Source organism: Rhincodon typus, chromosome 33 (assembly GCF_021869965.1).
Source record: "Rhincodon typus isolate 14 chromosome 33, sRhiTyp1.1, whole genome shotgun sequence".
NCBI classification, from domain to species: Eukaryota; Metazoa; Chordata; class Chondrichthyes; order Orectolobiformes; family Rhincodontidae; genus Rhincodon; species Rhincodon typus.
In genome coordinates this window covers 29,547,910-29,563,662 of record NC_063364.1, presented here as the reverse complement: position 1 = coordinate 29,563,662, position 15,753 = coordinate 29,547,910, and the positions used below count along the sequence as shown (strand labels likewise).

The window sequence follows — 15,753 nt, the reverse complement described above, 5'->3', positions numbered from 1 at the left end:
GCAGGAAAGTTGACGTTTTGGGTCGGGTCCCTTTTACAGAAATGCTGAATTCAGAAATGCATTTCTGAAGAAGGGTCCCGACCTGAAACATCAGCTTTCCTGCTCCTCTGATGCTGCCTGGCCTGCTGTGTTCCTCCAGCTCCACACTGTGTTATCTCTACACTTTCATTTATCACATTTTCCCAAGCTTGATCCCTGCCTCCAACATTCAGTTTAAAACTTTCTCTACTTCGCCAGTTACATGGCTTGTCAGAACACCGGTCTTAGCATGGTACAGACCCACTTCTCCAGTCCTGGTGTCAGTGTCCCTCAAACTGGAAACCACTTCTACTGCACCAAACTTTCAGTCATGCATTTATTTCTCAAATATTCCTTTCTCTATGCCAATTTGTATGTGGTTTAGGTAATAATCCAGGGAGTAATTTTGTGCTAGGTCTACAAACTCACTGTATAAAATCTCTTTCCTTACCCTGCTCATGTCATTGGTATCTACATGGATCATAATAACTGGATCTTTTCTCCCCGCTTACTCTCTAGCACTAACCAGGTGTCCCACATCCTGGCACTGGGCAGGTAACACACCCCTCTGCATTCTTATTCTTTGGAGTAGTGAGCAGTGTCAATTCTCCTCATGATACTATCCCTCCTATCACAATCACCAAATAAGTATTATCTAAGCATTTAATAAATTCAAGCTGCGTACTGTATTTGTTGCTCACAACGTAGTCTCCTCTACACTGGGAAGAAGAATGCAAGCTGGGTGACTGCTTTGCAGTACACCTATGCTGTATCTGCAAAAATGACCCTGAGCTTCCTGTGGCCTGGCTTTTCACACACCACCATGTTGCCTGGCCAACATCTGTCTCAGGCTTGCTGCAGTGCTCTAGCAGAGTTCAGCGCGAGCTGGAAGAACAGCATTTTATTTTCTGCTTGGGGGTCACTCAGTCTTCAGGACTCAATATCAAGTACAATAACTTAGAGCCTAATAACTCAGAAACCTGACTGGCAAGAATATTGTTTATTGTTGAACACCAAATAGAGGCACTACTCCTGGTGGGCATAAGCTAGTCCTGGCCTGGGACAGACAGTTTTGCAGATACATCCCTGGTTCTGTTTTATTTTCCTTGTCAACTTGTTCAGAGATGTTATTATTAATCTCTGGAGCAGGTGGGACTCGAACCTGGGTCTCTTCGTGCAGAGGTATGGATACTACCACGGAACTGCAAGAACTCTTTGGGTCGGCTTTATAAAAGGCTCAGGTGATGTGTTGCAGATGGGCAGGCCTTTGTTTGTTACCAAGCAAACTCAAACTCAACAAGCTCCAGAGGGAGATTAATAAGTGATTTTCCATGGGCCTTGTAAGGATTATCACACCATACTAATACATTATGCCGAGACCATGGCTTTAGTTTAACAGCTCATCCAAAGGCAGAACCTCTGACAGCATACCATTGCCAGACCTTCCATCATCATAAAGTCAGAAGTGAGGATGTTCACCGATGATTGCACAAAGTTGAGTACCATTTGTGACTCCTCTAATACTAAAGCAGGCAATGTTAAAATTCAGCAAGACCTGAACAACATCCAGGCTGGGCCTGACAGGTGCCAAATAACATCTATGCTGTAAAAGTGCCAGGCAATAACCCTCTCCAATGAGACAGAACCTAATGAACATTCTGGGGGCTTACCATTGATCAGAAACTAAACTGGACTAGCCATTTAAATACAGTGGCTACAGAAACAGGTCAAAGATGAGAGGAATCCTGCAGCAATTAACTCACCTCCTGACTCCCCAAAATAAATCTACCAACTATCTACAAGGCACAAGTCAGCACTGTGATGGAATATTCCCCACTTGCCTGGATGACTGCAACTCCAACAAAACTCAAGAAGCTTGACACCATTCAGGACAAAGTAGCCAGCTTAATTGGCACAGCATCTACAAATATTCAATCCTGCCACCACCAATGCATGGTACCAGAAGTGTGTTCCATCTACAAGATGAACTTCAGAAATTCACAAAGGCTCCTTTGACAACAACTTTCAAACCCATGACCAATACCACTTAAAGGAACAAGGACAACAGATACATGGTAATATTACTACCTGCAAGTTCCTATCCAAGCCATACACCATCTGACTCAGAAATACATTGCCAGCCCTTCATTGACACTGACAACAATAAATGAAACAATAAAATAAATCACCACCACAAGATTATTGATTTGCACATTTCTCATTCCACAATATAAAATGTAAAGCACCTTGTTTTATAATTGGTTATTTAACATAGATTTCTAGAAATTTATCTTGTATCCATGCCAGGAATTCATTTTCTGCAGCATAAGTACTAATTAGTTTACCCAATCTCTAAGTAGATGGAAGATCCCCATGATTACTGTACTACCCTTGTTAAATGCAACTCTAATTTCATGATTTTACCATGCACTAATTAACTACTACTATAATGTTTACTGCCACTAGATATTTCTTAGCTTCATCCAAAATAATTCTGTACCTTAATCTTCTGACCTAAAAATCCTCCGCCACATCGCCATATTGTCAATTCATCTATACTGCAATCTGAAGAGGAAGTCACAGATGCTGCCAGAACTTCAGAGATTTTCCAGCACTTTTTGTTTTTATTCACATTTCTCATTGCTTCTTCCTGTGGTACACACAATTAGCAACACATGCAAGTACCAATAAAACTAACTTATTCTCAGAATTTTTTTCGATTGTGTGCAGAAATAGTTCTAATTGTGCCCACAAACTATGATATTTATAACTGCAGTATTCCTTTATCAGAAGTTATACCAACTCTGCGTTTTCCTTTCTATGTCCTTGGTTGTTTCCTATATTTCTCTGCTCCAAAGGCCATCAATTTGTTTCTCTTCATGTATCATTCTACATACCATCTTCTTGTCATAAAAAGACAAAGTTTGTGTACTGTCCCCAGTGTACGAAGGAGGTATACAAGAGGGATCATGCAAACACATATATGTGAGCTACTAGCAACACTTTCTTAGTTCATAAATATATACAGGATTGATTTTTTTGATGCCATGAAGAGGTGGAATGTGAGTTGCAAATCTCAGCTTTACGGCTCTAAAGAGACTAGCTCTACCTCAGAGGGGCGAAGGAGAATTGCTCTCACAGGTAGTTACAGAGTAAGGATGAACACAGCAGGCCAAGCAGCATCATAAGAGCAGGAAGGCTGATGTTTTGGGCGGGAGACATGGTTGAGGGCGTTCTCGACCACTGAGGGGGGGGGGGAAGTTTTCACAAGCTTCAAAATCTCCGCTCCCCCTACTGCATCCCAAAACCAGCCCAGCTCGTCCCCGCCTCCCTAACCTGTTCTTCCTCCCACCTATCCCCTCCTCCCACCTCAAGCCGCACCCCCATTTCCTACCTACTAATCTCATCCCACCCCCTTGACCTGTCCGTCCTCCCTACCTCCCCACCTACACTCACCTTTACTGGCTCCATCCCCGCCTCTTCGACCTGTCTGTTTCCTCTCCACCTATCTTCTCCTCTATCCATCTTCTATCCACCTCCCCCTCTCTTCCTATTTATTTCAGAACCCCCTTCCCCTCCCCCAATTCTGATGAAGGGTCTAGGCCCGAAACGTCAGCCTTCCTGCTCCTATGATGCTGCTTGGCCTGCTGTGTTCATCCAGCTCTACACCTTATTATCTCAGATTTTCCAGCATCTGCAGTTCCTACTATCTCTAGTTACAGACTAATATTGGTAGTATCCTGATAGAAGAACATCCACTTGAGAATGTTGCTAAGTATGGCTTTACTAAGAAAAGAAGAAATGCAAGAAAACAATAATTCTTCAAGGTGAAAAAAGTCAGAAAATAAAGATCATAATTGCAGTGATGAACCTTGATTTCTGTTCTAATCTATACTCAGTCCCCTTATCAAGCTTGATCAAATTAGTGCAGAAACTTACAGGAAAAAGGCTTATTGCCTCAGGAGTCACGACTTTGAGACGATCTTCCACGTTCGTTACTTTCTCAGGTTTCCCTGTTTTGATGGCTTCTTGTAGCCCAAGTAGATTCATGTAGTATTGGGTTACATCCTCACCAATCCACAGGGGGCAAATATAGATTACATCTATATTGTCATCTAAGGAGGAACAAAATGTGCTATAGACTATTTTCTTTGTAAAACAAATCATTTGTCTCACTGCATAAAGAACACGTAATGACAGGTGGTAAAACTTCTTTTATAAATATTCATTATGATCCTTGCTTTTGTTTTAGGTGCTTATGTGGTGCACTGCATTAGGCTCCAAATGGAGTTCTCCTCATTGCTTCCAAAAATCTTTAGGGCAAATTTCTCTTTAACAAACAGTTCATAAGCATGTCTGCCAGTAGGCTCTGGAAACAAATCCTATTAGTCATTGAATCTCTACACTGTGGAAGCAGGCCATTTAGCCCATTGAGTCCACACTGACCCTTCTCAGAGCATCCCACCCAGACCCATCTCTGTACCCTATCCCTGTAATGCTGCATTTCCCATGGCTAATCCACCTAGTCTGCACATCCCTGGATACTGTCGGCAATTTAGCATGGCAAATCCACCTAACCTAGACATCACATTTTCCAATTTTATACTTACTTGCTAGTCTGATTTATTTGAAATTTAGGGCTCAACAATTTGAAAGGGTTGTCCTTAATATTGTCAGTTGATGGACTAAATTGTAGATTAGAACACTAAAACCTGCCAGCATCCATGCAAATTTAAAAAAAAGAACATTTATTAAATTTTATTTATGGCACAAAAGGCTCCACAATTAAATAGCCCAGTAAAATGTTTGGTCATTTTGCCGCACACACTTTCACCTGTACTATTTTGTCCTCACCTGTACCATTCTGTCTGCAAAGTTATATAGCGCCATTTTTGGTTTCTGAAGAAGGGTCTAGGCCCGAAATGTCAGCTTTCCTGCTCCTCTGATGCTGCTTGGCCTGCTGTGTTCATCCAGCTCTACACCTTGTTATCTCATATAGCGCCTTCACTGATAGGTGGGTATAATTACATTGCAACATAGAGGCAGGTTCTATTACGAATGTAGATGTAAGAAATCATGACGGAAATCTAAACTTACAAACAGAATGTCAAAATGAAGACTGAACTAGGTTTGTGCTCCCTGCTATATTTATCTACAATCTTCTAATCTAGCTTCATGACATCTACGCATTTAACCTCATAGAATTTTGTTCATGTATAACAAAATCTGTTTCTCATTTTTCTCAATAAACTCCAGAAACTAGACAGTTTTAAATCCTAAATCTGTCCGTGTTCAACCATTTATCAAGGGAGCAAAATCTTATTAAGATACTGAGCCAATATTTATTGAGAAGAGCAATTGAAGTCGCTGTCAACAGTGCTCTCATGTGGCACTTACACAAGCAATAACCTGCTCACTGATGTTCTGTTTGGGTTCTGCCAGGATCTCTCAGTTCTGAAATCACTGCAGCCTTGGCAAAAACGAGGGAAAAAAAGAGCTAAACTTCAGAAGTGAGTAGAAGTTCACTCCCTTTAACATCAAGACCTCACTTGTCCTAGTTTGGCATCAAGGAGCTTAGGAAAACTGGACTCAACAAGGATTGGGCTGAAACTCTCCACTGGTTGGTTTTATACCTAGCACAAGGGAGATGACTGTGGTTGTTGGAGGTCAATTATCACACTTCCAGGACATTACTGCAGGACTTCCAAGGCAGTGTTCTAGGTCTAACCATCTTGAGCTGTTTCATCAATGACCTTCTTTCCATTATTAGGTCACTGTTGAAGTAATTCACTGATGATTGTGCTAGGTTCTTTATCATTCATAATTCCTCAAAAACTGAAGCGGTACAAGTTCATATGTAGCAAGACGTGGACAACCTTCAGGCTTTGGCTGACACGTGGCAAGTAACAGCCATGCCACACAAGTTTCAGGTACTGACTACCCAGAAATATCTCCCATTGACATTCAATGGTATTGCAATTTCCAAATATCCTACTATCAACACCCTACAGCTGAACGGTATCAACCACATAAATAACACGCTATAAAAGCAGGTTACAGGCTGGAAATTCTAAGCGGAGTAACTTAGTTCTTGACTTCCAAAGCCTGTTCACCATCTAAAGAATACCACTTAAGAGTGTGACAGAACTTGCCTAGAAGAATTCAGCTCCAACAGTATTCGAGAAACTCAACATTATACCGGAGAAGGCATCTTGCTTGATTGGCATCACATCGCAAATCACAACCTTCAACATTCACACGATGCATCACTGACACATTTGCAGCTGTATACACCATCCGTCAGACACATTGCAGAAACTCTTCAAGGATGTTAATACATTAGAAGCAATTCAGGGGTTTACTGAACTTATACCTGGAATGAGCAGATTGCTTATGAGGAAAGGCTAGACAGGCTATGCCTGTATCCTCTGGAGTTTAGAAGAGTCAGAGATGACTTAATTGAAATACTTAAGATCCTTAGCAGATTTGACCAGGTGGATGTTGAAAAGATGTTTCCTCTTAGCAGAGAATCTAGAACTCGGGGTCAGAGTTTAAAAATAAGAGGGCGCTCATTTAAAACAGGAATGAAGAAATGTTATTTTTTCCCCTTAGGAGTTTGAGAGTCTTTGGAATTCCCTTCCTCAAGAGGCAGTGGATGCAGAATCTAAATATTTTGAAGGCAGAAGTCGATAGATTCTTGATAACCAAGGGGATGAAAGATTATTGGGCATATGTAGGAATGTAAAGTTGAGGTTAAAATCAGATCAGCTGTGATGTTATTGAATGGTGAAGCAGGTTTGAAGGGCTGAACTACTTTTGTTCTTTGTTTGCATATCCTTCGACAGCAACATCAAATCTTGTGATCTCTACCAACTAGAAAGACAAGGGCAACAAATGAATGAGAACACTGCTATCTGCAAGTTACCGTCCAAGCCCCACACTATCTTGACATTGAACTATATTAATATCAGCCAAGAGACTTAGGACATTAGGTCAATTATTTGGCTAAACCCTAATTAAATTTGGAAAAAAAATAACAGAAATAATTATTTCCCCCTATTGTTAGCCTTTTTGTGCCTTTGAAAGCCTTGCTGGCCTCATCACCTATCAAGCTTCATTCTAGTGGTCAAGTTGATTTTTGCTGCCTTCTTACTACATTGTGACAGGTCAATCCCTTGCAGGGATCTTACTCAACCAATGCAGGGATTTCTAATCCACTACTTTTGTATACTTCTCTCCTCACACTGCATTCTTATTACTGTTACCAAAGCACTAATCTCATTGTTATTCATGTGATTCTGTGCATTTCTTCTGAAAATGAGAAACTCAAATAGAAGGTACATTTTTTCAAATAAAGTAATTTAATTCCAAGGAACTTCATCCCAAGTACAACTATATTTTTCTAAATTTTATTTTTCTGGTGCTTTCGCATTGTTAATGTAGGTCACTACAGTTGGCACAGCATGAAAAGGACTGAGTTTTGAACCAGAGAATCAATTTATGTACTGTGGCTGTTCTGAAAACAGAATTATTTTCACAATTTTATGCTATGAAATGAGAATTTTTTTTTTCCTTTCACAACCTCAACAATTTTACATTCTAAGTTGTTAGTGTGGAAAGTAAATTATAAAGAAATTAAAAATCACTGACCAAGTTCTCAATTGCAGCACTGATTTGATGATCTTAACTCTAGTGCAATTTCACATGGCTTAATAAATATTAAAAAGGTCTTTTAACGTGTCTCTATTCAATTTCACTAATACATAGAAATGCAGGGGTCATCAGCCTCAAATTATGGAGAGCACCTTTTTAATTCTTAAAAGAAAAATCAAATCACCATTCTCTTAAACCTCAAAAATCGCATGCAAGCCTGATCTGATCCTACTTTTGCCCATTGTCTGCATATATATATTCCAACAATAGCCACTGGTCAGTAGCAATACAGGGATCCTGCAATGACTTTTCCCCTTTTTCCTCAATGTCTTGTGAAGTATGGCCTCCATCAAGTCAAGATCAATCTCGTGATTAAAATGAGGAAATTCTGATTATGTTCTCCCTTGGATTGTAATGAGAGGTTGTAGTGTGCACACTGGATAACCCAGTCACCCTGCTATTCCTAGAGACCTCCACATGGCCACTTATACTCAAAATCTGACCCCAAATTAGCTAGTTTCCAGTCAGTGTGGAATACACAAGGAAAAAAAAAGAGGGAATGGAGGAAAAAATAAACCTTCATTACAAAAATGGAGGGAAAATATTTATGTACATGCTTGCAATATTTATAGGAAAAATATTCATCCTATCATTCTTATGCCAACTCTTTGAAAGAGCTGTTCAAGTTAGTTTCATACTTCAGCTAAGTATGTGCACCATATTTACTGAAATAATCTGAATTAAAAAGGGAAAAGGAAACTTTAATGTCCATAGTTCCACACAAGACCTCAGGACATCCAAACACTTTGTAGCTGCTCAGGTATTTTCAAAAAGTACTCATTGCTGTCTTGTAGGAAATGCAATCAATGTATTTGCAGAAAAGCTCCACAAACAACAATTAAATAAGTGACCCAGATCAACTGTTTGAAGTGTTGGATTAGTAGTAAATGTTGGCCTGGACACCAAGAAGAACAGGTGTCTTGGAAACTTTTATGTCCACTTGTGGGATTTAAATATTACACCTCATATAAAGGAGAGCACCTCAGACTATGCAGCAGTGCTTCAGTTAGTGCACTGAAATGTCAGTCTAAATTAGTATTCAAGTCTCTGGAGTGATGCTTGAACTGATGATTTTCTGGCTCATATGAGGGTACTACTACTGAGCCAAGGCTGACACTTAGCTCGATGTTGAACCATCAACACAATATTGCATTTCCTGGCCTAAAATTGTGATTTTTATGCTTACAACATGTGCGCAATTATTAAACAGTCCCATCTCACAGAAATCATCAGCATTATGACTGCATGTGTGCACAGCAATAACTCAGTAAAGACCTCTGAATGATAAGGCATTTACCAATTCGGAGAAGCCCAAGAGTCCATTAAGAATATTTCTCTGCTGTCTCTGCCTTCTGCCAATTTTCCATATGGACTAACGTTAGAATTACTGCATAATTTACAACAGACTTTTACTTGATCAGGGCATCATACTATTTGTGAAATAAAATACAACTGCATTCACAGACATTTGCTATAATATACGATCGGGGACGTCAAAATTAAAACAAAAATTGTCATAAGTACACACCAGGCAGGATTTGTACTTAAAATGTGAACTAGTTTCTGATCTTGGATACTGACAGGTTTGCTATATTTATTTTTGATTTCCACCTTTTTATATCTCTGTGAAAAGATGATCTTTACACAGTTTGCATATCTCTTTACCATAAAATTTATAAAGCACATTAAAGGAAAGTCACTGTCATAAAGGTATCCTGTCCTTGAACATACGAGTAATTAGTCAAAACAATCTTTACAAATGCTGGGCAATGACAGCACTCACCCCTGATGTCACATAACCTTCCCATCTGTAGGTTCTGTTGAGTATCTATATTGGGCACAGATGATCGCAATGACTGGGCATACCCTAGGAAACACAAAGCAAAAGATCCCACATAAATAGGGAATGAACATTTGTTGAATCAAAAGACTTTCCATTCTCCGAATTAATAAAATGTAATTATTTTGTTAGGCTTGTACTAATTTACTCAAAGCTGCAGATTATTTAAGCAGAGAGCCCACTATTCAGTGTCTTAATTATTTAGCGTGGCACAGCATTCCTTTTGTCAGCACCAGAACCCCCTTGCCTTAAGTGCAAATAAAGATTCCCATCTGACAGTAATTAGAACTAAATAATTCCAGACAATGTAGCTTATCATTTTGACTGCACATTTGATTAAATCCAACATATAGTGAGATTCCCCACTTATTGATTTAACACGACAACAAGCAAGAGCCTGAATTCTCATATCATTAAAGACAGATAGAAAACATTATCTGCTATTTCAGCACAGCCTTTCAGCTTCTATTTCATACAAATGAAAGTGAATTACAGCAAATCACCTCTCATCCGAATAGGGCCCGTGTAATGACTTTATTTGCTTAATCCTGAAATTAAATGCTGTTTTGAGCAAGGGCTTGTGTTATTACTCTCATCATCTGAAGAACATCTTCCTACCGAGACCAATTTGAAACAAAACAAGGGGGCTTCCTGAACTCAATCAAGGACCTGTAATGTGGTGGGTAATAGAGGTTGTGGATGAATCTGCAGGCAAAAAAAAGTGCAATACCTAATGATGGGATGTGGATAATAGTTCTCCTGGAGGCCTTGATGCGATTCCAGTTGGCTGCCAGATGCTAGGAATCAAGAAGAGCATTGATCAGTGACAGAAGCTGTAATAGATTCATCAAGTTAAACTTCAGCTGCTCCACTTTAGTCAGTCAGACCAAGCCAGGCATAAATTATATTAATTGATTTAATTACATACTTAAAACATCTTCCCCAATTAATTTAATTAGCGCTACATGATGCACTAGTAGTATTCCAAGCAGAGAGATTGTGGAGTGTGCTTTGCTTAATTAATGGAATATGAATTAAAAAGAAACTAAACATAAGTGAAGTAAGCATTAATTAACACACTTGTCTGCAAAAAGTAAATACAGTACAATAAAGTACTGAGCATGCTGTAGCTGGAGAGGAAGCTTTTCAAATGAATTCAGAGAGCCATTTGGTGAGTACAGGTAGGAAACTTGAAAATTTACTTTCCTGGTAATGTAAATGTACAGACCAAAAGTGGCGAAAAGGCAGAGCTATTCTTTCAGGCAAAAAAAAAAATCAGTGACAGACTTTGCAGCCTCAACGGCTGCATCTCCGATGATGGATGAAATATGATTCTCAGACAAGTGCAGGGAAAGGCAATGTGGGAACAGCTTTACAGGAGCGCTCAGGCGGAGATATTTGGAGAATGAGGGCTGGCAGAACAGCTGGCAGCTCCACACACCTTGGCCCTGCTGCGAAAATTTTCCAGGTGTCTCTGACGTGACTGCTTTAGGGTCTTCTTCACCCGCACCCTTTGAGCACGCATGAGCCAGGAGATGGAAATAACACCTGCTGCCCACTTCTGGCGACGAGCTATGAGGTACTTGGTCTTGCACTGGTATTGCCTCCAGATAGCCTGGATTTTTGTAGCTGCGATTTCCAAGCCATCTGGCCCTCTATACTGCTGGCCTGGACGCTTGATGATCTCTTCCACCAATTCTCTATTTTTCACCACAGGAAGCAGGTCCTTCCAGTTGGGCTGTGAATTAAGTTCAAAGACAGCTGAAATTTCTGCCAACTTCTGGCCTTCTACAATGGCAACTGGTACATCGTATTGTCTTAGTTTCCTCTCAAGATATTCCAGAAAGGACAAGATGTGTCCCCAGTATAACTGGTAATGTTGCTTGAAAGCCAGGAAGTCTGGAGCATTGTGATCTATTCTGCTGTTGAAAATTGTAACATAGAAAGTTTCTGAAAATTCTTGGGGCCGATGAACAGGCAGCACTTGAAACTGCTGTAAAAATAAAATGTTACATTAAAGTCCAGGTTTTAACCCATTTATGAATAAATTGCCAAACATTGTATTATCATTTATCACAAACCTTTAGCACACAATTGACTAAGTTTTCCATTGATGTATCAAAAATGTTTACCTAGACACAGATAATTTGTACTTGCAGTAAAGCACAGAAGTTAAAAAACAAGATGTATTCACTCAGCAGTTAACTAAACTTTAATGTATCATTAGTAAAAAATGTTCTGTGAAACCTCTAGAATCACTCTCCAATTACCGGCCTTCCTGATCAACCTTCAGAATATTTGACAGGACAAGAGCTCAGGTGAAACATTGGAGCTTTGCACAGCCCACTGTTTATTTCATTCTGTTCCTCCTTCTGTGTTGTATGTGTCTGCCTTCCCTTAGGTTTTGGAGTATCACATAGATGAAAAAAGTTGGTGAGTTAAACCAGTTAAGTGATAGAGAAATTCAGCAGGTGTACCAGTATTCAGAGAGAGAGCAACAGAGTTTACATCTTGAGTACAGGGATCTTTCATTAAAGCTCAGCCACTGGACTCAAACAGTTAATACTGTTGTTCTCTCTGCAGTGTTACCAGACCTGCTAAGTTTCTCCAGCACTTTCTGTTTTTGTTTCAGATTTCCAGCATTCGCAGTTCTTCGTCTTATTTTAGTTTGTGAGTTGTCGATCATCTGCTAATTTATATTAAACATCAGCAAAGGTCCTCTTAGTTAGAGCTGGCAGTGGAATTTTGCCATAAATATTTGCTCCCACAGCGTTAATTAAGAATATTTTCTTTCCCACTACCCCACCATAACCTCACCCCATCCCAAACAGCTGGGCCAAGCAGCTGTGCCTGAAGGAGGAGTGTCCCACCACATATGGGGATGAGGGATGAAGCAGAGATGATAAGACTGGCGCGCCAGAGTATTGCAATTTATTATATTGTCCTTCATGTCTCTGGCTTCAAATCCAGTCCAGACTAACTGGATGAAAGTCAGCTCTCTGTTGGGTGCAAAGACAAAATCAGGAAGACAGAGAAGTTGCCAGGAACGGAGGGTTTGAGTTATGGGGAAAAGCTGAATAGGATACGATGTTTTTTACTGGAGTGTAGAAGATTGAGAGGTGATCTTATAGGGGTTTATAAAATAATGAGGAGTATAGATAAGGTGAATGGCAGGTGACTTTTCCCTAAGGTTGAGGATTTCAAGGCTAGGGGGCATATTTTTAGGGCCAGAGGACACAAGATTTAAAAAAGACATGACGGGCAATTTTTTTTACACAGAGAGTGGTTCGTGCATGGAATGAACTTCCAGAGAAAGTGGTGGATGTGGGTACAGTTACAACATTTAAAAGACATTCAGATAAGTACACTAATAAGAAGCGTTTGGATGGATATGGGCCAAGCGCAGACAGGTGGGACTAGTTTAGTTTGGGATTATGGTCGGCATAGACTGGTTGGACCAAAGAGTCTGTTTCCATGCCATATGACTCTATGACTGTTAAGTTAATTAAATTGCCTTGAGGTGCTGAATGGTCTACTCCTGTCGTTATTGTTATGGATTTTTGCAACAAAATAGTTTTAATACAATACACAAAACATAAAACAGTAAACTAGCTGTAATTAGGCATAAATGATGTTTAAAAAAAAACTGTGAGCTTTATCTTGATGGCTAGGGTGAGGTTCACACTGAGGCAGTAAGGTGATCTTCAGTGGGATGCACTAGAGTGAACTTCAGTCTGCAGTCACTCCCTGATATAACTGCCACAAAGTGCTTCATGATGACAGCAGAGAGTAGGCTAGGATGAAATTTACCATTTATTGAGAAACAGAAGTTACTCTTATTTTTCTCTGCAATTTTTTGGCTTGCTAACAAAATGCATTCTCAAAACTTGCAGGTTCCAAAGTCACACATTACCATTGTTTCACTAGTGAGTCATTAACGAAGGAGGAAACAAAAAAAATTTCTGCCAAACTAGGCAACCGTGTTATTCCTCACACTGCAATCCTTCACCTTGACTGGCAAAAGAAACCTAGAAAACTTAAATTTAAAAATCTAACAGGAGAAAATTAAATGGTAGTAGAAAAAAAAAACACAATCTAACATTTGCCACATTCAAGAAGGTTCCAAATGTAAATTCATAGAACTTAATTTTCATAATAAAAATTGACGCCTCTGTGTTTCTCAAAGTGCATGCAAAAGAATACAAAATAGTCTTGTAAAATCCAATCCTAGCAGCAATCCAGAAATCTCACAGCCCATCAACTGGATGATCCTTCGCCAACTGGCTATCAAAATTTCTTTTCTAAATTAACCTGTTCAGAAATGTTATGACACACCTCTGGAGCCATTGGAACTTGAACCCTGGCTGTCTGGCTCAGCAGTGGGAACACGGTCCCTGTATCATTGGCTTTTTGCTTTCTACTGCACTTAACAGCTACCTGCTGTTTCTGATTACTAAATGGCCTCTGTCAATTTTACTGCATTCTCCAAATTTTCCCTACTCCTCTCCCAAAAGGACTTCTTTCCAAAATATAATTCCACATGACATCAATTTCATCTAACACCTTATGCAAGTAAATATTACTCATGTTTTAATATAACAGTGATTAACTACAGGTTATTCGTTAACTACCATAGTCTAGCCAAACCCTGGCTCACATGGTAATTATGCACGCTCACTTCCAGAAAGGGGTTGTCAGATATTGATCAGGAGCAGAAATCTTGGATCATTTTTGTTTCTCCAGCTAGGAATGTTGAAAACAACTAACTGGATCCTGCATTGACCTTGCCGTCTTCTTGGCTAGTAGGGCTCAGCTACTCATTAAATAAGCTGCTTGGGAGCATGCTCCAGGGAATATAGCCAATTCAATACTCCAACTGGCTGCTTGGAAGTTTGTGTAACCAGGATGTCAGCCCTTCTGTCTTTTCTTCCCATTTGCACATTAAAAACCAACTGATCTCCACACTCAACAGTTAGAAGTGAAGATACAAGTCAAGAACACCTTTTGTAGGAAAAGTAGCATTTAAGTCACCTCTTAGTATATGTCTAAGAAAAGTTCCAAATTGCTTCATATATAAGGAGATCTTATTGCTACATTGTAAAATGGCAGTCACACTCAACTATGCCTTACAAACAAAATGAAATTAACTAACTGAAAGAATTTTCTTCCCTCCTTCATAAAATGATAGGGGATTGTTGATATTCATCTGAACTACAATGACAGGCTTGATTCAATGTCTCCTACAAAGAAGTAAGGTGGGGGGGGGGGGAAATGGGCGTGGCAAGCATTTGATATGAAACTGCTCAACACTCTCCAACATAGCATAGCTAATTGATTTGGAACCACATTTCAATTATCATTTTCTGTGACTGGTAGCAGGTTTCTTTGAAACAAAAACCAAAAGAACTGCAGACGCTGTAAATCAGGAACTTAAACAAAGTTGCTGGAAAAGCCCAGCAGGTCTGGCAGCATCTGTGAAGGAAAAAACAGAGATAACGTTTCGGGTCCGGTGACCTCTCCTCAGAACTGATGTGTGTGGAGCAGCTTTCTTTGGTTAATTTTTTCATATTCCCCACTTATCATGCTCAAAAGACTGTACGATATTGTCACCACTCATAACTAAAACTTTTTTGAAGGAAGTCATCAGGAAACATTGCAGTGGTTGTGTGAAGAATGTATTCCAATAATACACACCCACAGTGGAGATACAGTTTGTTTCCAATGACACTCTCTTTAGTCATAAAAAACTGAGAATGGAACCAATGCAAATGAATTATCAGTAGGACAAAGAAAATTTAAACACACAATAAATGGTGAGTCAGAAATCATAACGAGATAACAGGAAAGTTATTAGCTTTCTACTTCTCCATTATTCTTCAATATTGATAAATTCCTGGAATCATCACAACAAAGAGATTGTAAAGTTTGAGGTAAGTAACTTGAAAGTACTTTCTAAACATGTAACATTCAAAAATCATTGCTTCCTAATGTGCTTCCAATCACTTATCCCATCATCACAACACTGAAACATTTCTTGTAAACCTTGTTAAACCTTTCCCACTTATTGATTTACAGTAAACTTTTTCTACAGCATAAAGCATACAGTAAATTAAAATACTGATAATGAGCCTTAGTCTGTGTTTTAAATCAAGCACTCAATTTTGTCCATTGTGACTCAAGTC

The 15,753-nt window shown here is 39.4% G+C and overlaps 1 protein-coding gene across 1 annotated transcript in view; it reads right to left on the bottom strand.

Moving 5' to 3' along the window:
* LOC109936173 (IQ domain-containing protein H-like) overlaps positions 1 to 15,753 on the bottom strand; it is a 56,788-nt gene that overhangs the window by 17,262 nt on the left and 23,773 nt on the right. Inside the window, exons 3-6 of the mRNA XM_048615759.1 lie at positions 11,013 to 11,564; positions 10,302 to 10,368; positions 9,515 to 9,598; positions 3,958 to 4,133 (exon numbers count right to left, since the gene is read on the bottom strand). Of these exons, the coding sequence (XP_048471716.1) occupies positions 3,958 to 4,133; positions 9,515 to 9,598; positions 10,302 to 10,368; positions 11,013 to 11,564 (879 nt within the window). The remainder of the gene's footprint in view (positions 1 to 3,957; positions 4,134 to 9,514; positions 9,599 to 10,301; positions 10,369 to 11,012; positions 11,565 to 15,753) is intronic.